This window comes from Cherax quadricarinatus, chromosome 50 (assembly GCF_038502225.1).
Source record: "Cherax quadricarinatus isolate ZL_2023a chromosome 50, ASM3850222v1, whole genome shotgun sequence".
Lineage (NCBI taxonomy): Eukaryota > Metazoa > Arthropoda > Malacostraca > Decapoda > Parastacidae > Cherax > Cherax quadricarinatus.
Window position 1 is genome coordinate 31,382,669 of NC_091341.1, and position 24,872 is coordinate 31,407,540.

A 24,872-nucleotide genomic window follows, 5' to 3' on the forward strand; every position below is an offset into this window, starting at 1 on the left:
TATATATATATATATATATATATATATATATATATATATATGCAATAAGATCATAGTAAACAGGTGATTTTAGAATATGCAAAACAACCACTGTAAAATAATAGAGAGGTTCCAAGCGCTTTCGTGACTACTCACATTATCAAGGAACAATGGATATATATATATATATATATATATATATATATATATATATATATATATATATATATATATATATATATATATATATATATATATATATATATATTATACAATATGCAAGGAATTCGCAAGAGCAGGCGAAATATACACAAACACTGATCTCTGGCCGACGGATTACTGATTATTATTTTTCATACAGGATTACTGATTATTTTTCTTACTGGATTACTGATTATTTTTCTTACTGGATTACTGATTATTTTTCTTACTGGATTACTGATTATTTTTCTTACTGGATTACTGATTATTTTTCTTACTGGATTACTGATTATTTTTCTTACTGGATTACTGATTATTTTTCTTACTGGATTACTGATTATTTTTCTTACTGGATTACTGATTATTTTTCTTACTGGATTACTGATTATTTTTCTTACTGGATTACTGATTATTTTTCTTACTGGATTACTGATTATTTTTCTTACTGGATTACTGATTATTTTTCTTACTGGATTACTGATTATTTTTCTTACTGGATTACTGATTATTTTTCTTACTGGATTACTGATTATTTTTCTTACTGGATTACTGATTATTTTTTTCTTACTGGATTACTGATTATTTTTCTTACTGGATTACTGATTATTTTTCTTACTGGATTACTGATTATTTTTCTTACTGGATTACTGATTATTTTTCTTACTGGATTACTGATTATTTTTCTTACTGGATTACTGATTATTTTTCTTACTGGATTACTGATTATTTTTCTTACTGGATTACTGATTATTTTTCTTACTGGATTACTGATTATTTTTCTTACTGGATTACTGATTATTTTTCTTACTGGATTACTGATTATTTTTCTTACTGGATTACTGATTATTTTTCTTACTGGATTACTGATTATTTTTCTTACTGGATTACTGCTTCCATTTTTACAACTCAATGATGCCTAACTCGATGGGCTTCGAATTTTTAATTCCTGTAGGCCTACAGTCATGAAATGTTTGCATGTATAAACAATGTGATATAACCCATTCGCAGATATTTTCATGTAGTAACTAGGGAAAGCATCTTTAGATAAGCTTCAAACTTTCAACGTGAATGTGTTGTACTCATATTAAGATATGCTAATTAAGTAGGCATTGTTACCACTACTAATTTTAATGAAAATTTTGGAATATAACTTGTTAAACTGACAAAATAAACAGACCTTAAATATTATCAAATTAGAATACATCTATTTTTAATCAGTTCATTTAGCTGTTCAAAATATATTAATTTTTATTCAAAATCTTCATTAAATAGAGAATATTAATAAGCCAAAATTAAAATATTTAATTTATTTACATCAGTGTGATCTGGTTTATGTGGGATCATTGAAGACTAACTTGTCTCACCTTGATTAACTTCCCTCTGTTGCTTTCTCTGATAATAACTTAACAAACCATCTGAAAAATTTGACACTCTGAACACTAACTAAATATTTTTTAAGTAGTTACTTTAGAGGGAATTATCCGTCTCTCATACCCACATGTATATTCACATGTATATCCACATGTATATTCACATGTATACCCACATGTATATTCACATGTATACCCACACGTATACTTGCATATCTTTATTTTCTGCCATATTAGAATTTTATCAACACTCTGCACTAGTTCTTTTGCCAGAATTGAAGTAGAGGCGGCTGGGCTTGTAGAATAAGTGGATATCTTCCTCGGGACGCCCAGCCACCGACTTACTGTAGATCGACATAGTTATTTCCAATATTAGTCAGTATTAGTAATATGTAAATATTTGTCCATATTTGTAATATATAAATATTAGTTATTACTTAATGATCATTTTTCATGTTATCTTATTCAATAAATTGTATAAAAATGGATGAAAAATGTAACGTAATTGAAACATGTGAAGACATGACATGAACGACTGACCTCCCCCCCCCAGGTCACTCCTGGTGAAGCTACGAGCAGAGAGGTCACTCCTGGTGAAGCTACGAGCAGAGAGGTCACTCTTGGTGAAGCTACGAGCAGAGAGGTCACTCCTGGTGAAGCTACGAGCATAGAGGTCACTCTTGGTGAAGCTACGAGCAGAGAGGTCACTCCTGGTGAAGCTACGAGCATAGAGGTCACTCCTGGTGAAGCTACGAGCATAGAGGTCACTCCTGGTGAAGCTACGAGCAGAGAGGTCACTCCTGGTGAAGCTACGAGCAGAGAGGTCACTCTTGGTGAAGCTACGAGCATAGAGGTCACTCTTGGTGAAGCTACGAGCAGAGAGGTCACTCCTGGTGAAGCTACGAGCATAGAGGTCACTCCTGGTGAAGCTACGAGCAGAGAGGTCACTCTTGGTGAAGCTACGAGCATAGAGGTCACTCTTGGTGAAGCTACGAGCAGAGAGGTCACTCCTGGTGAAGCTACGAGCATAGAGGTCACTCCTGGTGAAGCTACGAGCATAGAGGTCACTCCTGGTGAAGCTACGAGCAGAGAGGTCACTCCTGGTGAAGCTACGAGCAGAGAGGTCACTCCTGGTGAACCTACGAGCAGAGAGGTCATTCTTGGTGAAGCTACGAGCAGAGAGGTCACTCCTGGTGAAGCGACGAGCAGAGAGGTCACTCCTGGTGAACCTACGAGCAGAGAGGTCATTCTTGGTGAAGCTACGAGCAGAGAGGTCACTAATGGTGAAGCTACGAGCAGAGAGGTCACTCTTGGTGAAGCGACGAGCAGAGAGGTCACTCCTGGTGAAGCTAGGAGCAGAGAGGTCACTCCTGGTGAACCTACGAGCAGAGAGGTCACTCCTGGTGAAGCTACGAGCAGAGAGGTCACTCTTGGTGAAGCGACGAGCAGAGAGGTCACTCCTGGTGAAGCTAGGAGCAGAGAGGTCACTCCTGGTGAAGCTACGAGCAGAGAGGTCACTCTTGGTGAAGCGACGAGCAGAGAGGTCACTCCTGGTGAAGCTACGAGCAGAGAGGTCACTCCTGGTGAACCTACGAGCAGAGAGGTCACTCTTGGTGAAGCGACGAGCAGAGAGGTCACTCCTGGTGAAGCTACGAACAGAGAGGTCACTCCTGGTGAAGCTACGAGCAGAGAGGTCACTCCTGGTGAACCTATGAGCAGAGAGGTCATTCTTGATGAAGCTACGAGCAGAGAGGTCACTCCTGGTGAAGCTACGAGCAGAGAGGTCATTCTTGATGAAGCTACGAGCAGAGAGGTCACTCCTGGTGAAGCTACGAGCAGAGAGGTCACTCTTGGTGAAGCGACGAGCAGAGAGGTCACTCTTGGTGAAGCTACGAGCAGAGAGGTCACTCTTGGTGAAGCTACGAGCAGAGAGGTCACTCCTGGTGAAGCTATGAGCAGAGAGGTCACTCATGGTGAAGCTACGAGCAGAGAGGTCACTCCTGGTGAAGCTACGAGCAGAGAGGTCACTCCTGGTGAAGCTACGAGCAGAGAGGTTACTCTTGGTGAAGCTACGAGCAGAGAGGTCACTCCTGGTGAAGCTACGAGCAGAGAGGTCACTCCTGGTGAAGCTACGAGCAGAGAGGTCACTCTTGGTGAAGCGACGAGCAGAGAGGTCACTCCTGGTGAAGCTACGAGCAGAGAGGTCACTCCTGGTGAAGCTACGAGCAGAGAGGTCACTCTTGGTGAAGCGACGAGCAGAGAGGTCACTCCTGGTGAAGCTACGAGCAGAGAGGTCACTCCTGGTGAAGCTACGAGCAGAGAGGTCACTCTTGGTGAAGCGACGAGCAGAGAGGTCACTCCTGGTGAAGCTACGAGCAGAGAGGTCACTCCTGGTGAACCTACGAGCAGAGAGGTCACTCTTGGCGAAGCGACGAGCAGAGAGGTCACTCCTGGTGAAGCTACGAGCAGAGAGGTCACTCCTGGTGAAGCTACGAGCAGAGAGGTCACTCTTGGTTAAGCGACGAGCAGAGAGGTCACTCCTGGTGAAGCTACGAGCAGAGAGGTCACTCTTGGTGAAGCGACGAGCAGAGAGGTCACTCTTGGTGAAGCTACGAGCAGAGAGGTCACTCTTGGTGAAGCTACGAGCAGAGAGGTCAATCCTGGTGAAGCTACGAGCAGAGAGGTCACTCCTGGTGAAGCTACGAGCAGAGAGGTCACTCCTGGTGAAGCTACGAGCAGAGAGGTTACTCTTGGTGAAGCTACGAGCAGAGAGGTCACTCCTGGTGAAGCTACGAGCAGAGAGGTCACTCCTGGTGAAGCTACGAGCAGAGAGGTCACTCTTGGTGAAGCGACGAGCAGAGCGGTCACTCCTGGTGAAGCTACGAGCAGAGAGGTCACTCCTGGTGAAGCTACGAGCAGAGAGGTCGCTCTTGGTGAAGCGACGAGCAGAGAGGTCACTCCTGGTGAAGCTACGAGCACAGGGGTCACTCCTGGTGAAGCTACGAGCAGAGAGGTCACTCTTGGTGAAGCGACGAGCAGAGAGGTCACTCCTGGTGAAGCTACGAGCAGAGAGGTCACTCCTGGTGAAGCTACGAGCAGAGAGGTCACTCCTGGTGAACCTACGAGCAGAGAGGTCACTCCTGGTGAACCTACGAGCAGAGAGATCACTCCTGGTGAACCGACGAGGAGAGACGTCACTCCTGGTGAAGCTACGAGCAGAGAGGCCATTCTTGATGAAGCTACGAGCAGAGAGGTCACTCCAGGTGAAGCTACGAGCAGAGAGGTCACCCTTGGTGAAGCAACGAGAAGAGAGGTCACTGTTGGTGAAGCTACGAGCAGAGAGGTCACTCTTGGTGAAGCTACGAGCAGAGAGGTCACTCCTGGTGAAGCTACGAGCAGAGAGGTCACTCATGGCGAAGCTACGAGCAGAGAGGTCACTCCTGGTGAAGCTACGAGCAGAGAGGTCACTCCTGGTGAAGCTACGAGCAGAGAGGTCACTCCTGGTGAAGCTACGAGCAGAGAGGTTACTCGTGGTGAAGCTACGAGCAGAGAGGTCACTCCTGGTGAAGCTACGAGCAGAGAGGTCACTCCTGGTGAACCTACGAGCAGAGAGGTCACTCTTGGTGAAGCGACGAGCAGAGAGGTCACTCCTGGTGAAGCTACGAGCAGAGAGGTCACTCCTGGTGAAGCTACGAGCAGAGAGGTCACTCTTGGTGAAGCGATGAGCAGAGAGGTCACTCCTGGTGAAGCTACGAGCAGAGAGGTCACTCCTGGTGAAGCTACGAGCAGAGAGGTCACTCTTGGTGAAGCTACGAGCAGAGAGGTCACTCCTGGTGAACCTACGAGCAAAGAGGTCACTCCTGGTGAACCTACGAGCAAAGAGGTCACTCCTGGTGAACCTACGAGCAGAGAGGTCACTCCTGGTGAACCTACGAGCAGAGAGGTCATTCTTGATGAAGCTACGAGCAGAGAGGTCACTCCTGGTGAAGCTACGAGCAGAGAGGTCATTCTTGATGAAGCTACGTGCAGAGAGGTCACTCCTGGTGAAGCAACGAGCAGAGAGGTCACTCTTGGTGAAGCGACGAGCAGAGAGGTCACTCTTGGTGAAGCTACGAGCAGAGAGGTCACTCTTGGTGAAGCTACGAGCAGAGAGGTCACTCCTGGTGAAGCTACGAGCAGAGAGGTCACTCCTGGTGAAGCTACGAGCAGAGAGGTCACTCTTGGTGAAGCTACGAGCAGAGAGGTCACTCTTGGTGAAGCGACGAGCAGAGAGGTCACTCTTGGTGAAGCTACGAGCAGAGAGGTCACTCTTGGTGAAGCGACGAGCGGAGAGGTCACTCTTGGTGAAGTGACGAGCAGAGAGGTCACTCTTGGTGAAGCTACGAACAGAGAGGTCACTCCTGGTGAAGCGACGAGCTGAGAGGTCACTCTTGGTGAAGCGACGAGCTGAGAGGTCACTCTTGGTGAAGCTACCAGCAGAGAGGTCACTCCTGGTGAAGCGACGAGCAGAGAGGTCACTCTTGGTGAAGCGACGAGCAGAGAGGTCACTCTTGGTGAAGCGACGAGCAGAGAGGTCACTCCTGGTGAAGCTACGAGCAGAGAGGTCACTCTTGGTGAAGCTACGAGCAGAGAGGTCACTCCTGGTGAAGCGACGAGCAGAGAGGTCACTCTTGGTGAAGCGACGAGCAGAGAGGTCACTCCTGGTGAAGCTACGAGCAGAGAGGTCACTCTTGGTGAAGCAACGAGAAGAGAGGTCACTCCTGGTGAATCGACGAGCAGAGAGGTCACTCTTGGAGAAGCTACGAGCAGAGAGGTCACTCCTGGTGAAGCGACGAGCAGAGAGGTCACTCTTGGTGAAGCGACGAGCAGAGAGGTCACTCTTGGTGAAGCTACGAGCAGAGAGGTCACTCTTGATGAAGCTACTAGCAGAGAGGTCACTCCTGGTGAAGCGACGAGCAGAGAGGTCACTCTTGGTGAAGCAACGAGCAGAGAGGTCACTCCTGGTGAAGCTACGAGCAGAGAGGTCACTCTTGGTGAAGCGACGAGAAGAGAGGTCACTCCTGGTGAAGCTACGAGCAGAGAGGTCACTCTTGGTAAAGCTACGAGCAGAGAGATCACTCCTGGTGAAGCGACGAGCAGAGAGGTCACTCATGGTGAAGCGACGAGCAGAGAGGTCACTCCTGGTGAAGCTACGAGCAGAGAGGTCACTCTTGGTGAAGCTACGAGCAGAGAGGTCACTCCTGGTGAAGCTACGAGCAGAGAGGTCACTCTTGGTGAAGCGACGAGCAGAGAGGCCACTCTTGGTGAAGCGACGAGCAGAGAGGTCACTCTTGGTGAAGCGACGAGCAGAGAGGTCACTCTTGGTGAAGCGACGAGCAGAGAGGTCACTCTTGATGAAGCTACGAGCAGAGAGGTCACTCTTGGTGAAGCTACAAGCAGAGAGGTCACTCCTGGTGAAGCTACGAGCAGAGAGGTCACTCCTGGTGAAGCTACGAGCAGAGAGGTCACTCTTGATGAAGCTACGAGCAGAGAGGTCACTCTTGGTGAAGCGACGAGCAGAGAGGTCACTCTTGGTGAAGCAACGAGCAGAGAGGTCACTCCTCGTGAAGCTACGAGCAGAGAGGTCACTCTTGGTGAAGCGACGAGAAGAGAGGTCACTCCTGGTGAAGCGACGAGCAGAGAGGTCACTCTTGGTGAAGCTACGAGCAGAGAGGTCACTCCTGGTGAAGCGACGAGCAGAGAGGTCACTCATGGTGAAGCGACGAGCAGAGAGGTCACTCCTGGTGAAGCTACGAGCAGAGAGGTCACTCTTGGTGAAGCTACGAGCAGAGAGGTCACTCCTGGTGAAGCTACGAGCAGAGAGGTCACTCTTGGTGAAGCGACGAGCAAAGAGGTCACTCTTGGTGAAGCGACGAGCAGAGAGGTCACTCTTGGTGAAGCGACGAGCAGAGAGGTCACTCTTTGTGAAGCGACGAGCAGAGAGGTCACTCTTGATGAAGCTACGAGCAGAGACGTCACTCTTGGTGAAGCAACGAGCAGAGAGGTCACTCTTGGTGAAGCTACGAGCAGAGAGGTCACTCTTGGTGAAGCTACGAGCAGAGAGGTCACTCCTGGTGAAGCTACGAACAGAGAGGTCACTCTTGGTGAAGCGACGAGCAGAGAGGTCACTCTTGGTGAAGCGACGAGCAGAGAGGTCACTCTTCGTGAAGCTACGAGCAGAGAGGTCACTCCTGGTGAAGCAACGAGCAGAGAGGTCACTCCTGGTGAAGCTACGGGCAGAAAGGTCACTCTTGGTGAACCTACGAGCAGAGAGGTCACTCTTGGTGAAGCTACGAGCAGAGAGGTCACTCCTGGTGAAGCTACGAGCAGAGAGGTTACTCTTGGTGAAGCTACGAGCGGAGAGGTCACTCTTGGTGAAGCTACGAGCAGAGAGGTCACTCTTGCTGAAGCTACGAGCAGAGAGGTCACTCTTGGTGAACCTACGAGCAGAGAGGTCATTCTTGGTGAACCTACGAGCAGAGAGGTCATTCTCGGTGAAGCTACGAGCAGAGAGGTCACTCTTGGTGAAGCTACGAGCAGAGAGGTCACTCTTGGTGAACCTACGAGCAGAGAGGTCATTCTTGGTGAACCTACGAGCAGAGAGGTCATTCTTGGTGAAGCTACGAGCAGAGAGGTCACTCTTGGTGAAGCTACGAGCAGAGAGGTCACTCTTGGTGAAGCTACGAGCAGAGAGGTCACTCTTGGTGAAGCTACGAGCAGAGAGGTCACTCTTGGTGAAGCTACGAGCAGAGAGGTCACTCATGGTGAAGCTACAAGCAGAGAGGTCACTCCTGGTGAAGCTACGAGCAGAGAGGTCACTCCTGGTGAAGCTACGAGCAGAGAGGTCACTCCTGGTGAAGCTACGAGCAGAGAGGTCACTCCTGGTGAAGCTACGAGCAGAGAGGTCACTCCTGGTGAAGCTACGAGCAGAGAGGTCACTCTTGGTGAAGCTACGTGCAGAGAGGTCACTCATGGTGAAGCTACGAGCAGAGAGGTCACTCTTGGTGAAGCTACGAGCAGGGAGGTTTCTCTTGGTGAAGCTACGAGCAGAGAGGTCACTCTTGGTGAAGCGACGAGCAGAGAGGTCACTCCTGGTGAAGCTACGAGCAGAGAGGTCACTCCTGGTGAAGCTACGAGCAGAGAGGTCACTCTTGGTGAACCTACGAGCAGAGAGGTCACTCTTGGTGAACCTACGAGCAGAGAGGTCACTCTTGGTGAACCTACGAGCAGAGAGGTCACTCTTGGTGAAGCTACGAGCAGAGAGGTCACTCTTGGTGAAGCTACGAGCAGAGAGGTCACTCTTGGTGAAGCTACGAGCAGACAGGTCACTCTTGGTGAACCTACGAGCAGAGAGGTCACTCTTGGTGAACCTACGAGCAGAGAGGTCACTCTTGGTGAAGCTATGAGCAGAGAGGTCACTCTTGGTGAACCTACGAGCAGAGAGGTCACTCTTGGTGAAGCTACGAGCAGAGAGGTCACTCTTGGTGAAGCTACGAGCAGAGAGGTCACTCTTGGTGAAGCTACGAGTAGAGAGGTCACTCTTGGTGAAGCTACGAGCAGAGAGGTCACTCTTGGTGAAGCTACGAGCAGAGAGGTCACTCTTGGTGACGCATCTGTGATTCATGTAACTTCAGGGCTGCTCTCCACCTACACATTAACATCAAGGCTGCTCTCCACCTACACATTAACATCAAGGCTGCTCTCTACCTACACATTAACATCAAGGCTGCTCTCCACCTACACATTAACATCAAGGCTGCTCTCTACCTACACATTAACATCAAGGCTGCTCTCCACCTACACATTAGCATCAAGGCTGCTCTCTACCTACACATTAACATCGAGGCTGCTCTCTACCTACACATTAAAATCAAGGCTGCTCTCCATCTACACATTAACATCAAGGCTGCTCTCCACCTACACATTAGCATCAAGGCTGCTCTCTACCTACATATTAACATCAAGGCTGCTCTCCACCTACACATTAACATCAAGGCTGCTCTCTACCTTCATATTAACATCAAGGCTGCTCTCCACCTACACATTAGCATCAAGGCTGCTCTCCACCTACACATTAGCATCAAGGCTGCTCTCTACCTACACATTAACATCAAGGCTGCTCTCTACCTACACATTAACATCAACGCTGCTCTCCACCTACACATTAACATCAAGGCTGCTCTCCACCTACACATTAGCATCAAGGCTGCTCTCCACCTACACATTAACATCAAGGCTACTCTCGACCTACACATTAACATCAAGGATGCTCTCCATCTACACATTAACATCAAGGCTGCTATCCAAATACACATTAACATCAAGGCTGCTCTCTACCTACACATTAACATCAAGACTGCTCTCCACCTACACATTAATATCAAGGCTGCTCTCTACCTACACATTATCATCAAAGCTGCTCTCCACCTACACATTAACATCAAGGCTGCTCTCTACCTACATATTAACATCAAGGCTGCTCTCCACCTACACATTAGCATCAAGGCTGCTCTCCACCTACACATTAACATCAAGGCTGCTCTCTACCTACACATTAACATCAAGGCTGCTCTCCACCTACACATTAGGATCAAGGATGCTCTCCGCCTACACATTAGCATCAAGGCTGCTCTCCACCTACACATTAACATCAAGGCTGCTCTCTACCTACACATTAACATCAAGGCTGCTCTACATCTACACATTAACATCAAGGCTGCTCTCTACCTACACATTAACATCAAGGATGCTTTCCACCTACACATTAGCATCGAGGCTGCTCTCCACCTACACATTAACATCAAGGCTGCTCTCCATCTGCACATTAACATCAAGGCTGCTCTCTACCTACACATTAACATCAAGGATGCTCTCTACCTACACATTAGCATGAAGGCTGCTCTCCACCTACACATTAACATCAAGGCTGCTCTCTACCTACACATTAACCTCAAGGCTGCTCTCCACCTACACATTAGCATCAAGGCTGCTCTCCATCTACACATTAACATCAAGGCTGCTCTCTACCTACACATTAACATCAAGACTGCTCTCCACCTACACATTAATATCAAGGCTGCTCTCTACCTACACATTAACATCAAGGCTGCTCTCCACCTACACATTAGGATCAAGGATGCTCTCCGCCTACACATTAGCATCAAGGCTGCTCTCCACCTACACATTAACATCAAGGCTGCTCTCTACCTACACATTAACATCAAGGCTGCTCTACATCTACACATTAACATCAAGGCTGCTCTCTACCTACACATTAACATCAAGGATGCTTTCCACCTACACATTAGCATCGAGGCTGCTCTCCACCTACACATTAACATCAAGGCTGCTCTCCATCTGCACATTAACATCAAGGCTGCTCTCTACCTACACATTAACATCAAGGATGCTCTCTACCTACACATTAGCATCAAGGCTGCTCTCCACCTACACATTAACATCAAGGCTGCTCTCTACCTACACATTAACCTCAAGGCTGCTCTCCACCTACACATTAGCATCAAGGCTGCTCTCCATCTACACATTAACATCAAGGCTGCTCTCTACCTACACATTAACATCAAGACTGCTCTCCACCTACACATTAATATCAAGGCTGCTCTCTACCTACACATTATCATCAAAGCTGCTCTCCACCTACACATTAACATCAAGGCTGCTCTCTACCTACATATTAACATCAAGGCTGCTCTCCACCTACACATTAGCATCAAGGCTGCACTCCACCTACACATTATCATCAAGGCTGCTCTCTACCTACACATTAACATCAAGGCTGCTCTCCACCTACACATTAGGATCAAGGATGCTCTCCGCCTACACATTAGCATCAAGGCTGCTCTCCACCTACACATTAACATCAAGGCTGCTCTCTACCTACACATTAACATCAAGGCTGCTCTACATCTACACATTAACATCAAGGCTGCTCTCTACCTACACATTAACATCAAGGATGATTTCCACCTACACATTAGCATCGAGGCTGCTCTCCACCTACACATTAACATCAAGGCTGCTCTCCATCTGCACATTAACATCAAGGCTGCTCTCTACCTACACATTAACCTCAAGGCTGCTCTCCACCTACACATTAGCATCAAGGCTGCTCTCCATCTACACATTAACATCAAGGCTGCTCTCTACCTACACATTAAAATCAAGGCTGCTCTCCACCTACAGATTAGCATCAAGGCTGCTCTCCACCTACACATTAGCATGAAGGCTGCTCTCCACCTACACATTAGCATCAAGGGTGCTCTCTACCTACACATTAACATCAAAGCTGCTCTCCACCTACACATTAGCATCAAGGCTGCTCTCCATGTACACATTAACATCAAGGCTGCTCTCTACCTACACATTAACATCAAAGCTGCTCTCCACCTACACATTAGCATCAAGGCTACTCTCCATCTACACATTAACATCAAGGCTGCTCTCTACCTACACATTAACATCAAGGCTGCTCTCCACCTACACATTAACATCAAGGCTGCTCTCCATCTACACATTAACATCAAGGCTGCTCTCTACTTACACATTAACATCAAGGGTGTGCTCTATCTACACATTAACATCAAGGCTGCTCTCCACCTACACATTAACATCAAGGCTGCTCTCTACCTACACATTAGAATCAAGGCTGCTCTCCACCTACACATTAGCATCAAGGCTGCTCTCTACCTACACATTATACATCAAGGCTGCTCTCTACCTACACATTAACATCAAGGCTGCTCTCCACCTACACATTAACATCAAGGCTGCTCTCCATATACACATTAACATCAAGGCTGCTCTCCACCTACACATTAACATCAAGGCTGCTCTCTACCTACACATTAACATCAAGGCTGCTCTCCACCTACACATTAGTATCAAGGCTGCTCTCTACCTACACATTAACATCAAGGCTGCTCTCTACCTACACATTAGCATCAAGGCTGCTCTCCACCTACACATTAACATCAAGGCTGCTCTCCATCTACACATTAACATCAAGGCTGCTCTCTACCTACATATTAACAGCAAGGCTGCTCTCCACCTACACTTTAGCATCAAGGCTGCTCTCCATCTACACATTAACATCAAGGCTGCTCTCCACCTACACATTAACATCAAGGCTGCTCTCCATCTACACATTAACATCAAGGCTGCTCTCCATCTACACATTTACATCAAGGCTGCTCTCTACCTACAAATTAACATCAAGGATGCTTTCCACCTACATATTAGCATCAAGGCTGCTCTCTACCTACACATTAACATCAAGGCTGCTCTCCACCTACTTGTGTTATGTAAGTGCATTCTTCTTCTAGAAAACAAGGGCTGGAGATGCGAAGAGCTCTCAAGAAGAAGCCAATGAGGACTCCTCTCTTAGTGCGGGTGTCTTTGTGTGAAAAAAAGTGTATAAGATCGTCCTTGTTGGTAGGTTTTTATTCACACCAAGACACCCGCACTAAGAGAGGAGTCCTCATTGGCTTCTTCTTGAGAGCTCTTCGCATCTCCAGCCCTTGTTTTCTAGAAGAAGAATGCACTTACATAACACAAGCCTTTACACGTCTTCAGTTCCCATCTTTCTTCATCCGAGATTAGAGACTCAAAGCACAAGCTATCCTCAACAAACCGCCCATGGAACAGCCCCCTAAACAGTTCATAGTACTCCCATGTGGCGATGTTGCCACGAATACTCGCCGAGCACTTGCTATGAGTAACATCAACGTTTCCACCATAAACACATCATCTATCAAAGACCTCACTACGAAACGCAGCCCCACACCTCTAACTTCTACAGCAGGCCTCTACACTATCCCCTGTGGGTTCTGTCCCAAGAAATATGTAGGCGAGACAGGCAGAGATCTTGCAGTCCGCCTGAATGAGCATCGAAATGCCTCTAACAGAGACGATGTAAGGTACGCCTGTGTCCTCCACAGAGACTCCACGGGGCATTTGATGAACTGGAACGAGGCACAACTCGTTCTCACCGAACCAGACCTCAGACGCCGACGGTGCCTAGAAGCCTCACTAATCGCCGTCACCGACACTATAGAACGCAACACTGGAAACTACAAAATTTCAAAAGCATTGGCATACATGATACTTAAGCAGCACCAACCCAACAACACAGGAGTCACATGATTTCATCGTCTACCCGTCCTCATCATAGGTAGAGGTTGTTTTGATAAGGACCTGCCTCGCATGGGCCAGTACGCCTTCTACAGTGTTCCTCGATTCTTATGTTCTTATGACATTCCTCAGGTCACGTGCGTCACATCTCACTCTCCGCCTACATACATAATGTCTTTCTACCTCTGTATGTTAGAAGTGATCAAGGTCCCAGAACCGAAACGTTTTCTAATAAATATGTTATAGTGTTTGCCTACGTGTCTTTCTAAACCAACTTGTCGGTATTTATTACCAAGGTTTATACCAACATCAAGGCTGCTCTCTACCTACACATTAGCATCAAGGCTGCTCTCCACCTACACATTAACATCAAGGCTGCTCTCCACCTACACATTAACATCAAGGCTGCTCTCCACCTACACATTAACATCAAGGCTGCTCTCCACCTACACATTAACATCAAGGCTGCTCTCCACCTACACATTAACATCAAGGCTGCTCTCCACCTACACATTAACATCAAGGCTGCTCTCCACCTACACATTAACATCAAGGGTGCTCTCCACCTACACATTAACATCAAGGTTGCTCTCCACCTACACATTAACATCAAGGCTGCTCTCCACCTACGCATTAACATCAAGGTTGCTCTCCACCTACACATTAACATCAAGGCTGCTCTCCACCTACACATTAACAATAAGGTTGCTCTCCACCTACACATTAACATCAAGGCTGCTCTCCACCTACACATTAACATCAAGGTTGCTCTCCACCTACACATTAACATCAAGGCTGCTCTCCACCTACACATTAACATCAAGGTTGCTCTCCACCTACACATTAACATCAAGGCTGCTCTCCACCTACACATTAACATCAAGGATGCTCTCCACCTACACATTAACATCAAGGCTGCTCTCCACCTACACATTAACATCAAGGCTGCTCTCCACCTACACATTAACATCAAGGTTGCTCTCCACCTACACATTAACATCAAGGCTGCTCTCCACCTACACATTAACATCAAGGTTGCTCTCCACCTACACATTAACATCAAGGCTGCTCTCCACCTACACATTAACATCAAGGATGCTCTCCACCTACACATTAACATCAAGGCTGCTCTCCACCTACACATTAACATCAAGGCTGCTCTCCACCTACACATTAACATCAAGGTTGCTCTCCACCTACACATTAACATCAAGGCTGCTCTCCACCTACACATTAACATCAAGGATGCTCTCCACCTACACATTAACATCAAGGCTGCTCTCCACCTACACATTAACATCAAGGCTGCTCTCCACCTACACATTAACATCAAGGCTGCTCTCCACCTACACATTAACATCAAGGCTGCTCTCCACCTACACATTAACATCAAGGCTGCTCTCCACCTACACATTAACATCAAGGCTGCTCTCCACCTACACATTAACATCAAGGCTGCTCTCCACCTACACATTAACATCAAGGTTGCTCTCCACCTACACATTAACATCAAGGCTGCTCTCCACCTACACATTAACATCAAGGCTGCTCTCCACCTACACATTAACATCAAGGCTGCTCTCCACCTACACATTAACATCAAGGCTGCTCTCCACCTACACATTAACATCAAGGCTGCTCTCCACCTACACATTAACATCAAGGTTGCTCTCCACCTACACATTAACATCAAGGTTGCTCTCCACCTACACATTAACATCAAGGCTGCTCTCCACCTACACATTAACATCAAGGTTGCTCTCCACCTACACATTAACATCAAGGCTGCTCTCCACCTACACATTAACATCAAGGCTGCTCTCCACCTACACATTAACATCAAGGCTGCTCTCCACCTACACATTAACATCAAGGTTGCTCTCCACCTACACATTAACATCAAGGTTGCTCTCCACCTACACATTAACATCAAGGCTGCTCTCCACCTACACATTAACATCAAGGCTGCTCTCTACCTACACATTAACATCAAGGTTGCTCTCCACCTACACATTAACATCAAGGCTGCTCTCCACCTACACATTAACATCAAGGCTGCTCTCCACCTACACATTAACATCAAGGTTGCTCTCCACCTACACATTAACATCAAGGTTGCTCTCCATCTACACATTAACATCAAGGCTGCTCTCCACCTACACATTAACATCAAGGTTGCTCTCCACCTACACATTAACATCAAGGTTGCTCTCCACCTACACATTAACATCAAGGCTGCTCTCCACCTACACATTAACATCAAGGTTGCTCTCCACCTACACATTAACATCAAGGTTGCTCTCCACCTACACATTAACATCAAGGCTGCTCTCCACCTACTCATTAACATCAAGGCTGCTCTCTACCTACACATTAACATCAAGGTTGCTCTCCACCTACACATTAACATCAAGGCTGCTCTCCACCTACACATTAACATCAAGGCTGCTCTCCACCTACACATTAACATCAAGGTTGCTCTCCACCTACACATTAACATCAAGGTTGCTCTCCACCTACACATTAACATCAAGGCTGCTCTCCACCTACACATTAACATCAAGGTTGCTCTCCACCTACACATTAACATCAAGGTTGCTCTCCACCTACACATTAACATCAAGGCTGCTCTCCACCTACACATTAACATCAAGGTTGCTCTCCACCTACACATTAACATCAAGGTTGCTCTCCACCTACACATTAACATCAAGGTCGCTCTCATTCATCATCAGTTTTATATAAAACTTTCACTGTCAACACTCTTCAAAGATTTTACTCATTGTGTTGACATGTTTGGACTGGTAACCTGCCAGACTGTGTTGACATGTTTGGACTGGTAACCTGCCAGACTGTGTTGACATGTGTTTGGACTGGTAACCTGCCAGACTGTGTTGACATGTTTGGACTGGTAACCTGCCAGACTGTGTTGACATGTTTGGACTGGTAACCTGCCAGACTGTGTTGACATGTTTGGACTGGTAACCTGCCAGACTGTGTTGACATGTTTGGACTGGTAACCTGCCAGACTGTGTTGACATGTTTGGACTGGTAACCTGCCAGACTGTGTTGACATGTTTGGACTGGTAACCTGCCAGACTGTGTTGACATGTTTGGACTGGTAACCTGCCAGACTGTGTTGACATGTTTGGACTGGTATCCTGCCAGACTGTGTTGACATGTTTGGACTGGTAACCTGCCAGACTGTGTTAACATGTTTGGACTGGTAACCTGCCAGACTGTGTTGACATGTTTGGACTGGTAACCTGCCAGACTGTGTTCACATGTTTGGACTGGTATCCTGCCAGACTGTGTTGACATGTTTGGACTGGCAACCTGCCAGACTGTGTTGACATGTTTGGACTGGTAACCTGCCAGACTGTGTTGACATGTTTGGACTGGTAACCTGCCAGACTGTGTTGACTGTGTTGACATGTTTGGACTGGTAACCTGCCAGACTGTGTTGACATGTTTGGACTGGTAACCTGCCAGACTGTGTTGACATGTTTGGACTGGTATCCTGCCAGACTGTGTTGACATGTTTGGACTGGTAACCTGCCAGACTGTGTTGACATGTTTGGACTGGTAACCTGCCAGACTGTGTTGACATGTTTGGACTGGTAACCTGCCAGACTGTGTTGACATGTTTGGACTGGTAACCTGCCAGACTGTGTTGACATGTTTGGACTGGTAACCTGCCAGACTGTGTTGACATGTTTGGACTGGTAACCTGCCAGACTGTGTTGACATGTTTGGACTGGTAACCTGCCAGACTGTGTTGACATGTTTGGACTGGTAACCTGCCAGACTGTGTTGACATGTTTGGACTGGTAACCTGCCAGACTGTGTTGACATGTTTGGACTGGTAACCTGCCAGACTGTGTTGACATGTTTGGACTGGTAACCTGCCAGACTGTGTTGACATGTTTGGACTGGTAACCTGCCAGACTGTGTTGACATGTTTGGACTGGTAACCTGCCAGACTGTGTTGACATGTTTGGACTGGTAACCTGCCAGACTGTGTTGACATGTTTGGACTGGTAACCTGCCAGACTGTGTTGACATGTTTGGACTGGTAACCTGCCAGACTGTGTTGACATGTTTGGACTGGTAACCTGCCAGACTGTGTTGACATGTTTGGACTGGTAACCTGCCAGACTGTGTTGACATGTTTGGACTGGTAACCTGCCAGACTGTGTTGACATGTTTGGACTGGTAACCTGCCAGACTGTGTTGACATGTTTGGACTGGTAACCTGCCAGACTGTGTTGACATGTTTGGACTGGTAACCTGCCAGACTGTGTTGACATGTTTGGACTGGTAACCTGCCAGACTGTGTTGACATGTTTGGACTGGTAACCTGCCAGACTGTGTTGACATGTTTGGACTGGTATCCTGCCAGACTGTGTTGACATGTTTGGACTGGTAACCTGCCAGACTGTGTTGACATGTTTGGACTGGTAACCTGCCAGACTGTGTTGACATGTTTGGACTGGTAACCTGCCAGACTGTGTTCACATGTTTGGACTGGTATCCTGCCAGACTGTGTTGACATGTTTGGACTGGTAACCTGCCAGACTGTGTTGACATGTTTGGACTGGTAACCTGCCAGACTGTGTTGACATGTTTGGACTGGTATCCTGCCAGACTGTGTTGACATGTTTGGACTGGTAACCTGCCAGACTGTGTTGACATGTTTGGACTGGTAACCTGCCAGACTGTGTTGACATGTTTGGACTGGTAACCTGCCAGACTGTGTTGACATGTGTTTGGACTGATAACCTGCCAGACTGTGTTGACATGTGTTTGGACTGGTAACCTGCCAGACTGTGTTGACATGTTTGGACTGGTAACCTGCCAGACTGTGTTGACATGTTTGGACTGGTAACCTGCCAGACTGTGTTGACATGTTTGGACTGGTAACCTGCCAGACTGTGTTGACATGTTTGGACTGGTAACCTGCCAGACTGTGTTGACATGTTTGGACTGGTAACCTGCCAGACTGTGTTGACATGTTTGGACTGGTAACCTGCCAGACTGTGTTGACATGTTTGGACTGGTAACCTGCCAGACTGTGTTGACATGTTTGGACTGGTAACCTGCCAGACTGTGTTGACATGTTTGGACTGGTAACCTGCCAGACTGTGTTGACATGTTTGGACTGGTAACCTGCCAGACTGTGTTGACATGTTTGGTCTGGTAACCTGCCAGACTGTGTTGACATGTTTGGACTGGTAACCTGCCAGACTGTGTTGACATGTTTGGACTGGTATCCTGCCAGACTGTGTTGACATGTTTGGACTGGTAACCTGCCAGACTGTGTTGACATGTTTGGACTGGTAACCTGCCAGACTGTGTTGACATGTTTGGACTGGTAACCTGCCAGACTGTGTTCACATGTTTGGACTGGTATCCTGCCAGACTGTGTTGACATGTTTGGACTGGTAACCTGCCAGACTGTGTTGACATGTTTGGACTGGTAACCTGCCAGACTGTGTTGACATGTTTGGACTGGTATCCTGCCAGACTGTTGACATGTTTGGACTGGTAACCTGCCAGACTGTGTTGACATGTTTGGACTGGTAACCTGCCAGACTGTGTTGACATGTTTGGACTGGTAACCTGCCAGACTGTGTTGACATGTGTTTGGACTGATAACCTGCCAGACTGTGTTGACATGTGTTTGGACTGGTAACCTGCCAGACTGTGTTGACATGTTTGGACTGGTAACCTGCCAGACTGTGTTGACATGTTTGGACTGGTAACCTGCCAGACTGTGTTGACATGCGTTGGGACTGGTAACCTGCCAGACTGTATTGACATGTTTGGACTGGAAGCCTGCCAGACTGTGTTGAATGTGTTTGGACTGTTAACCTGCCATACTTTGTTGACATGTGTTTGGACTGGTAACCTGCCAGACTGTGTTGACTTGTTTAGACTGGTAACCTGCCAGACTGTGTTGACATGTGTTTGGACTCGTAACCGGCCAGACTGTGCTGACATGTGCATGGAGTGGTAGCCTGCCAGACTGCGTTAACTTGTTTGTACTTGTAACCTGCCAAACTTTGTTGGCATGTGTTTGGACTGTTAACTTGCCAGACTGTGTTGACATGTGTTTGGACTCGTAACCTGTCAGACTGTGTTGGCATTTGTTTGGACTCGTAACCTGCCAGACTGTGTTGACATGTTCTTGGACTGTTAACCTGCCAGACTGTGTTGACTTGTTTGTACTGGTAACCTTCCAGACTGTGTTGACATGTGTTTGGACTGGTAACCTTCCAGACTGTGTTGACATGCGTTTGGACTGGTAACCTTCCAGACTGTGTTGACTTGTTTGGACTGGTAACCTTCTAGACTCTACTGACATGTGTTTGGACTGTTAATCTGCGAGACTGTGTTGACATGTGTTTGGACTGTTAACCTGCCAGACTGTGTTGATTTGTTTGGACTCGTAAGCTTCCAGACTGTGTTGACATGCGTTTGGACTGTTAACCTGCCAGACTCTGTTGACTTGTTTGGACTGGTAACCTTCCAGACTGTGTTGACATGTGTTTGGGCTGTTAATCTGCCAGACTGTGTTGACTTGTTTGGACTCGTAACCTTCCAGACTGTGTTGACATGCGTTTGGACTGGTAACCTTCCAGATTGTGTTGACTTGTTTGGACTGGTAACCTTCTAGACTCTATTGACATGCGTTTGGACTGTTAATCTGCGAGACTGTGTTGACATGTGTTTGGACTGTTAACCTGCCAGATTGCGTTGACATGTGTTTGGACTGTTAACCTGCCAGACTGTGTTGATTTGTTTGGACTGGTAACCTTCCAGACTGTGTTGACATGCGTTTGGACTGTTAACCTGCCAGACTGTGTTGACTTGTTTGGACTGGTAACCTTCCAGACTGTGTTGACATGTGTTTGGGCTGTTAATCTGCCAGACTGTGTTGACTTGTTTGGACTGGTAACCTTCCAGACTGTGTTGACATGTGTTTGGGCTGTTAACCTGCCAGACTGTGTTGACTTGTTTGGACTCGTAACCTTCCAGACTGTGTTGACATGCGCTTGGACTGGTAACCTTCCAGACTGTGTTGACTTGTTTGGACTGGTAACCTTCCAGACTGTGTTGACATGTGTTTGGACTGTTAACCTGCCAGACTGTGTTGACATGTGTTTGGACTGTTAACCTGCTAGGCTGTGTTGACATGTGTTTGGACTGTTAACCTGCTAGGCTGTGTTGACATGTGTTTGGACTGTTAACCTGCCAGGCTGTGTTGACATGTGTTTGGACTGTTAACCTGCCAGACTGTGTTGACATGTGTTTGGACTGTTAACCTGCTAGGCTGTGTTGACATGTGTTTGGACTGTTAACCTGCCAGGCTGTGTTGACATGTGTTTGGACTGTTAACCTGCCAGACTGTGTTGACATGTGTTTGGACTGTTAACCTGCTAGGCTGTGTTGACATGTGTTTGGACTGTTAACCTGCCAGGCTGTGTTGACATGTGTTTGGACTGTTAACCTGCCAGACTGTGTTTACACACACAAACCTTCCTTAGTCACGTACAGTCACAGGTAATGACGATCTCACCTGAATTTTGTCTCGTGATCTCACCTGAGTGACGTGACCATTGGATAACGTGAGTGACGTGTCATCTGAACTTACCTGAGTGACGTGTGCGTTGAGCACAACGTCTAGGTTGCGTCTGAAGGCTGAAGGTTTGATGTAGGCCTCAGCCGTGGACCATCGTATGTTGTTCCTCGTTGTCAGCTCTACCTCATAGAAGCCTGAAAAATTGGATGTAACAGTAGTAGCCATAGAAGTAGTGGAAGTAGGAGTGGTAGTAGTTGTAGCAGTAGCAGTAGTTGTAGTAGTAGTTGTCGTAGTAGAAGTAAAATTAGCATTGATAAGAGTAATCGCCATTCTCTCTTGCTACAGTTATATCCTGTTTTTCACCCTAATCATTTCCCTGATTTCCCTTAAATGTCTAACCTGGATGTTAGGGATGGATTCCTGACACTCACAATTTAAACTATCTTCTCCCTCGGATAAAATTTGAATACCTCTCCTTGCCCAGGTGCCGTATAGCCCCTGCTGTTTAGTGTTTCCCTGGACTATGATAATAATTATCCCTTCTAACCCCCCCCCCCAGCATCCTGATGGAGACACTAATAAGAATCTCTATCAATCAGCAGCATCAACAGATACACAATACAAGGATGGAAGGAACCATCAAAATTTGCTTCGTGACCATTTAAAAAGTCAGTGTGACTTTGTAAATGATCCAAGTGCGGGTTATTTATATGCAAATAACCTGCAAATAGGAGAGAGGAACTTGCAACGACGTTTCGGTCCGATTTGGACCATTTACAAACTCACACTAACGGAAAGGAGAGAAGAAGGGAGTGTATATTGGCCAGGAGGTGGTAGTAGTAGTAGTAGTAGTAGTAGTAGTAGTAGTAGTAGTAGTAGTAGTAGTAGTAGTAGTAGTAGTAGAGGTAGAAGGTAGTAGTGGTGGAGGTAGTAATGGTAGTGGCCAATGTAAGTCAACAAAAATTACAAATATATAAAAAGATTTGATGGCTGTATGTAAGAGAGAAAATAAGAGGCAATTCCTTATAAAAACAAAAACCTAATTTAACTGAACATTGAATCGAGGAGATAACGAGCAAAGGCTTGCTCTTGTAATTAACCTTTAGTAATTCTCTCTCTCTCTCTCTCTCTCTATCTCTCTCTCTCTCTCTCTCTCTCTCTCTCTCTCTCTCTCTCTCTCTCTCTCTCTCTCTCTCTCTCTCTCTCTCTCTCTCTCTCTCTCTCTCTCTCTCACTTCTTGCTGTCCTCGGAGTGGAGCCAAGTGTGGTACCTTGATAATATTGGCCTTGTGCATAACAGTAAGGCCATCCACATCCCTCCTGTGTTGAAGGCTCTGCTGGAATAATAGAGCTATCCAGGCTGGGTGCAGGAGAGAGATGAGCTGTCTTGCTCATCCTCTACTGTTGAGCAGATGCGAGATATGTCGATGTACTGTAAACTTCCTGGCCGGTTTTTTTGGTTCTTCATAGTCAGTTTGGAGTCAAATTTCACCGCAAGGATATCAACTTCGTTCCCGGGTACCAACACTCCCCCATTCATTCTTACCACTGCTCCAGCATTACCATCATGGTACCTAGAGATCACCATCACATGTGTTATCTTATTAGCAAATGTGAACTACTATCGTTTCTCCCAGGTTGAAATAGGTGCAAGATGATGATTGATGTAGCTGGCATTTCAAAGTACAGATATCTGCATACGCATGGGATTGTGGGAATAAGGTGAAGGTCATTGAGGTAGACATTCCATAAAAATGACCCAAACAAACTTCCTTGTGGAACACTTGCACCAATAGTGTGTCTTGTTGACTGTCCTGAGGAGGCATAGTGTAGAGCCGGCGATTCCCAGTGGTTGAAGTTTTGCTAAGTCTCTGGTGCTATAGTCGGTCTAAAGCACCAGCAATGTACAGTGCTACCACACAGCTGACTTCGGATTTATCCAGTGTCTGGCGCCACTTAGTGGAGAAGTTTAACAAGAAATCAGTAGCAGCGCAACCTTTTCTGAAGTCATATTGATGGTCAAAAAGAAAAGAGTGGTAGTCGAAAACCCCAGTTATCTGCCGTGAGATTATCGTCTCAAGAGTCTTGCCAGTGATTGACGGGAGTGACACTAGTTTTTAACTGCTGATTTCCGCTCAGCTCTTCCAAAGAGAAGGCCATTTACACTGTACTAGGATAGATGCGAGTTAGAGGTGCTGCTTGCTGGTCTGCGCATCTACTCAGCACTCTTGGGCTCAACTTATCTGGGTTCAAACCCTTTTCTTTGTCCAGCAATTTAAGGAGAAGGTACTCTTCATCCTGCCTTATTGTCATCACTGACAACTTTGACACATTTCTTGCAGCTCGCCAAAGAGGTTACCTTGCTGGCTTAGGCATGCAAAGAGTATGTTACAATATATTCAGCGTATGTCACACTCCCATATAGACTGCCTCCTAACCAGCAAACCGGGTGCTAAGGGTTTAACGATCAATAGGGTACCCGTAGTTAAATCAGTACCTTGGTTCATTGGCCAATCACGGGCAAGCCCACCAAAGCTGAAGCAGATTGGTTCACTTGTGATAAGCATTTGCAGACTTGCCTAGCTGCTGGTTGAGCACGGTGCACGCATTCTGGCTTCTGCTTTGCCATCTGTCACTCTGGTGTATGCTTATTATTCTATCTGAACATATTGCACATAGTGTACATCATCTGTTGAAGGCAAAATAAATTAGTCTTCTGTTGAGTTTTGTTTGCTCCACATTTCCATTACGACCAGGTCTCACAGGCCATTCTTCACCTGTGTTCGTAATACTGGATCAGGAACTTGCATCTTGGCAGCAAAGTGTTTGGCAAAGAGGCCAGCTTTCTCCTGATCTCTAACAGAGATGGTCCTATCCTGTCGATTTAGAGGTGGAATAATTTCATCAGATGAATAGCCTTGTTGGTCTATGACCAAAGACCACCAGGTTTTGGAGCCCACTCTACCTGACACCAGCAAACTCCATCTACAGATGGCCCACTTTTGGACTTCTTCCATTGCTAACTGGTTTTCCTGTGCAGGGTCCTGTTACAGATAGTGGGATGCCTCTTATACCTTCTAGGCTTATGCTTAGCAGTATCAGCACCTCGACAGCGAATGCCGAACCAAGGCTGATCTGTAGGCTTCGTCACATACTGCCAGTAAGGGATGTGTTCTTGTTGAACATTAAGGATGTGTTTAGTGAATACAGTCACTTAGCTGTCAACATCACCTTGGAGAAGAGTATTCCAATCTGTGATAGCGAGCTCAGAGCAAGGGAGCTGGACAGTTTCCTCTTTCCCAGAGCCAGGTTGTGCCTGTAGATTCTTCACCTCGTTCTGTTGGAATTTTCAATGTCATGAAGACGTCCTTGTGGACAAATGATTTAACATAACCATCAAGGGTTTCCAAGTGACCATGTCTTCCGATAAATCGCTCACTACTCGGTCGAGGGAGGAGCCAGAGGTGTGAGAAGGGAAATCAACGAAGTTTTCCATGTCAAACACTGCAAGAAGGTCATCAAAGTCCCTCTGTATAAGATGTTGGTTGA

General features: G+C 46.7%; 1 protein-coding gene across 1 annotated transcript in view; it reads right to left on the reverse strand.

The window, feature by feature from the left end:
* LOC138854137 (glucose dehydrogenase [FAD, quinone]-like) overlaps window positions 1–24,872 on the reverse strand; it is a 132,727-nt gene that overhangs the window by 100,181 nt on the left and 7,674 nt on the right. Inside the window, exon 3 of the mRNA XM_070095367.1 lies at window positions 21,397–21,518. Within this exon, the coding sequence (XP_069951468.1) occupies window positions 21,397–21,518 (122 nt within the window). The remainder of the gene's footprint in view (window positions 1–21,396; window positions 21,519–24,872) is intronic.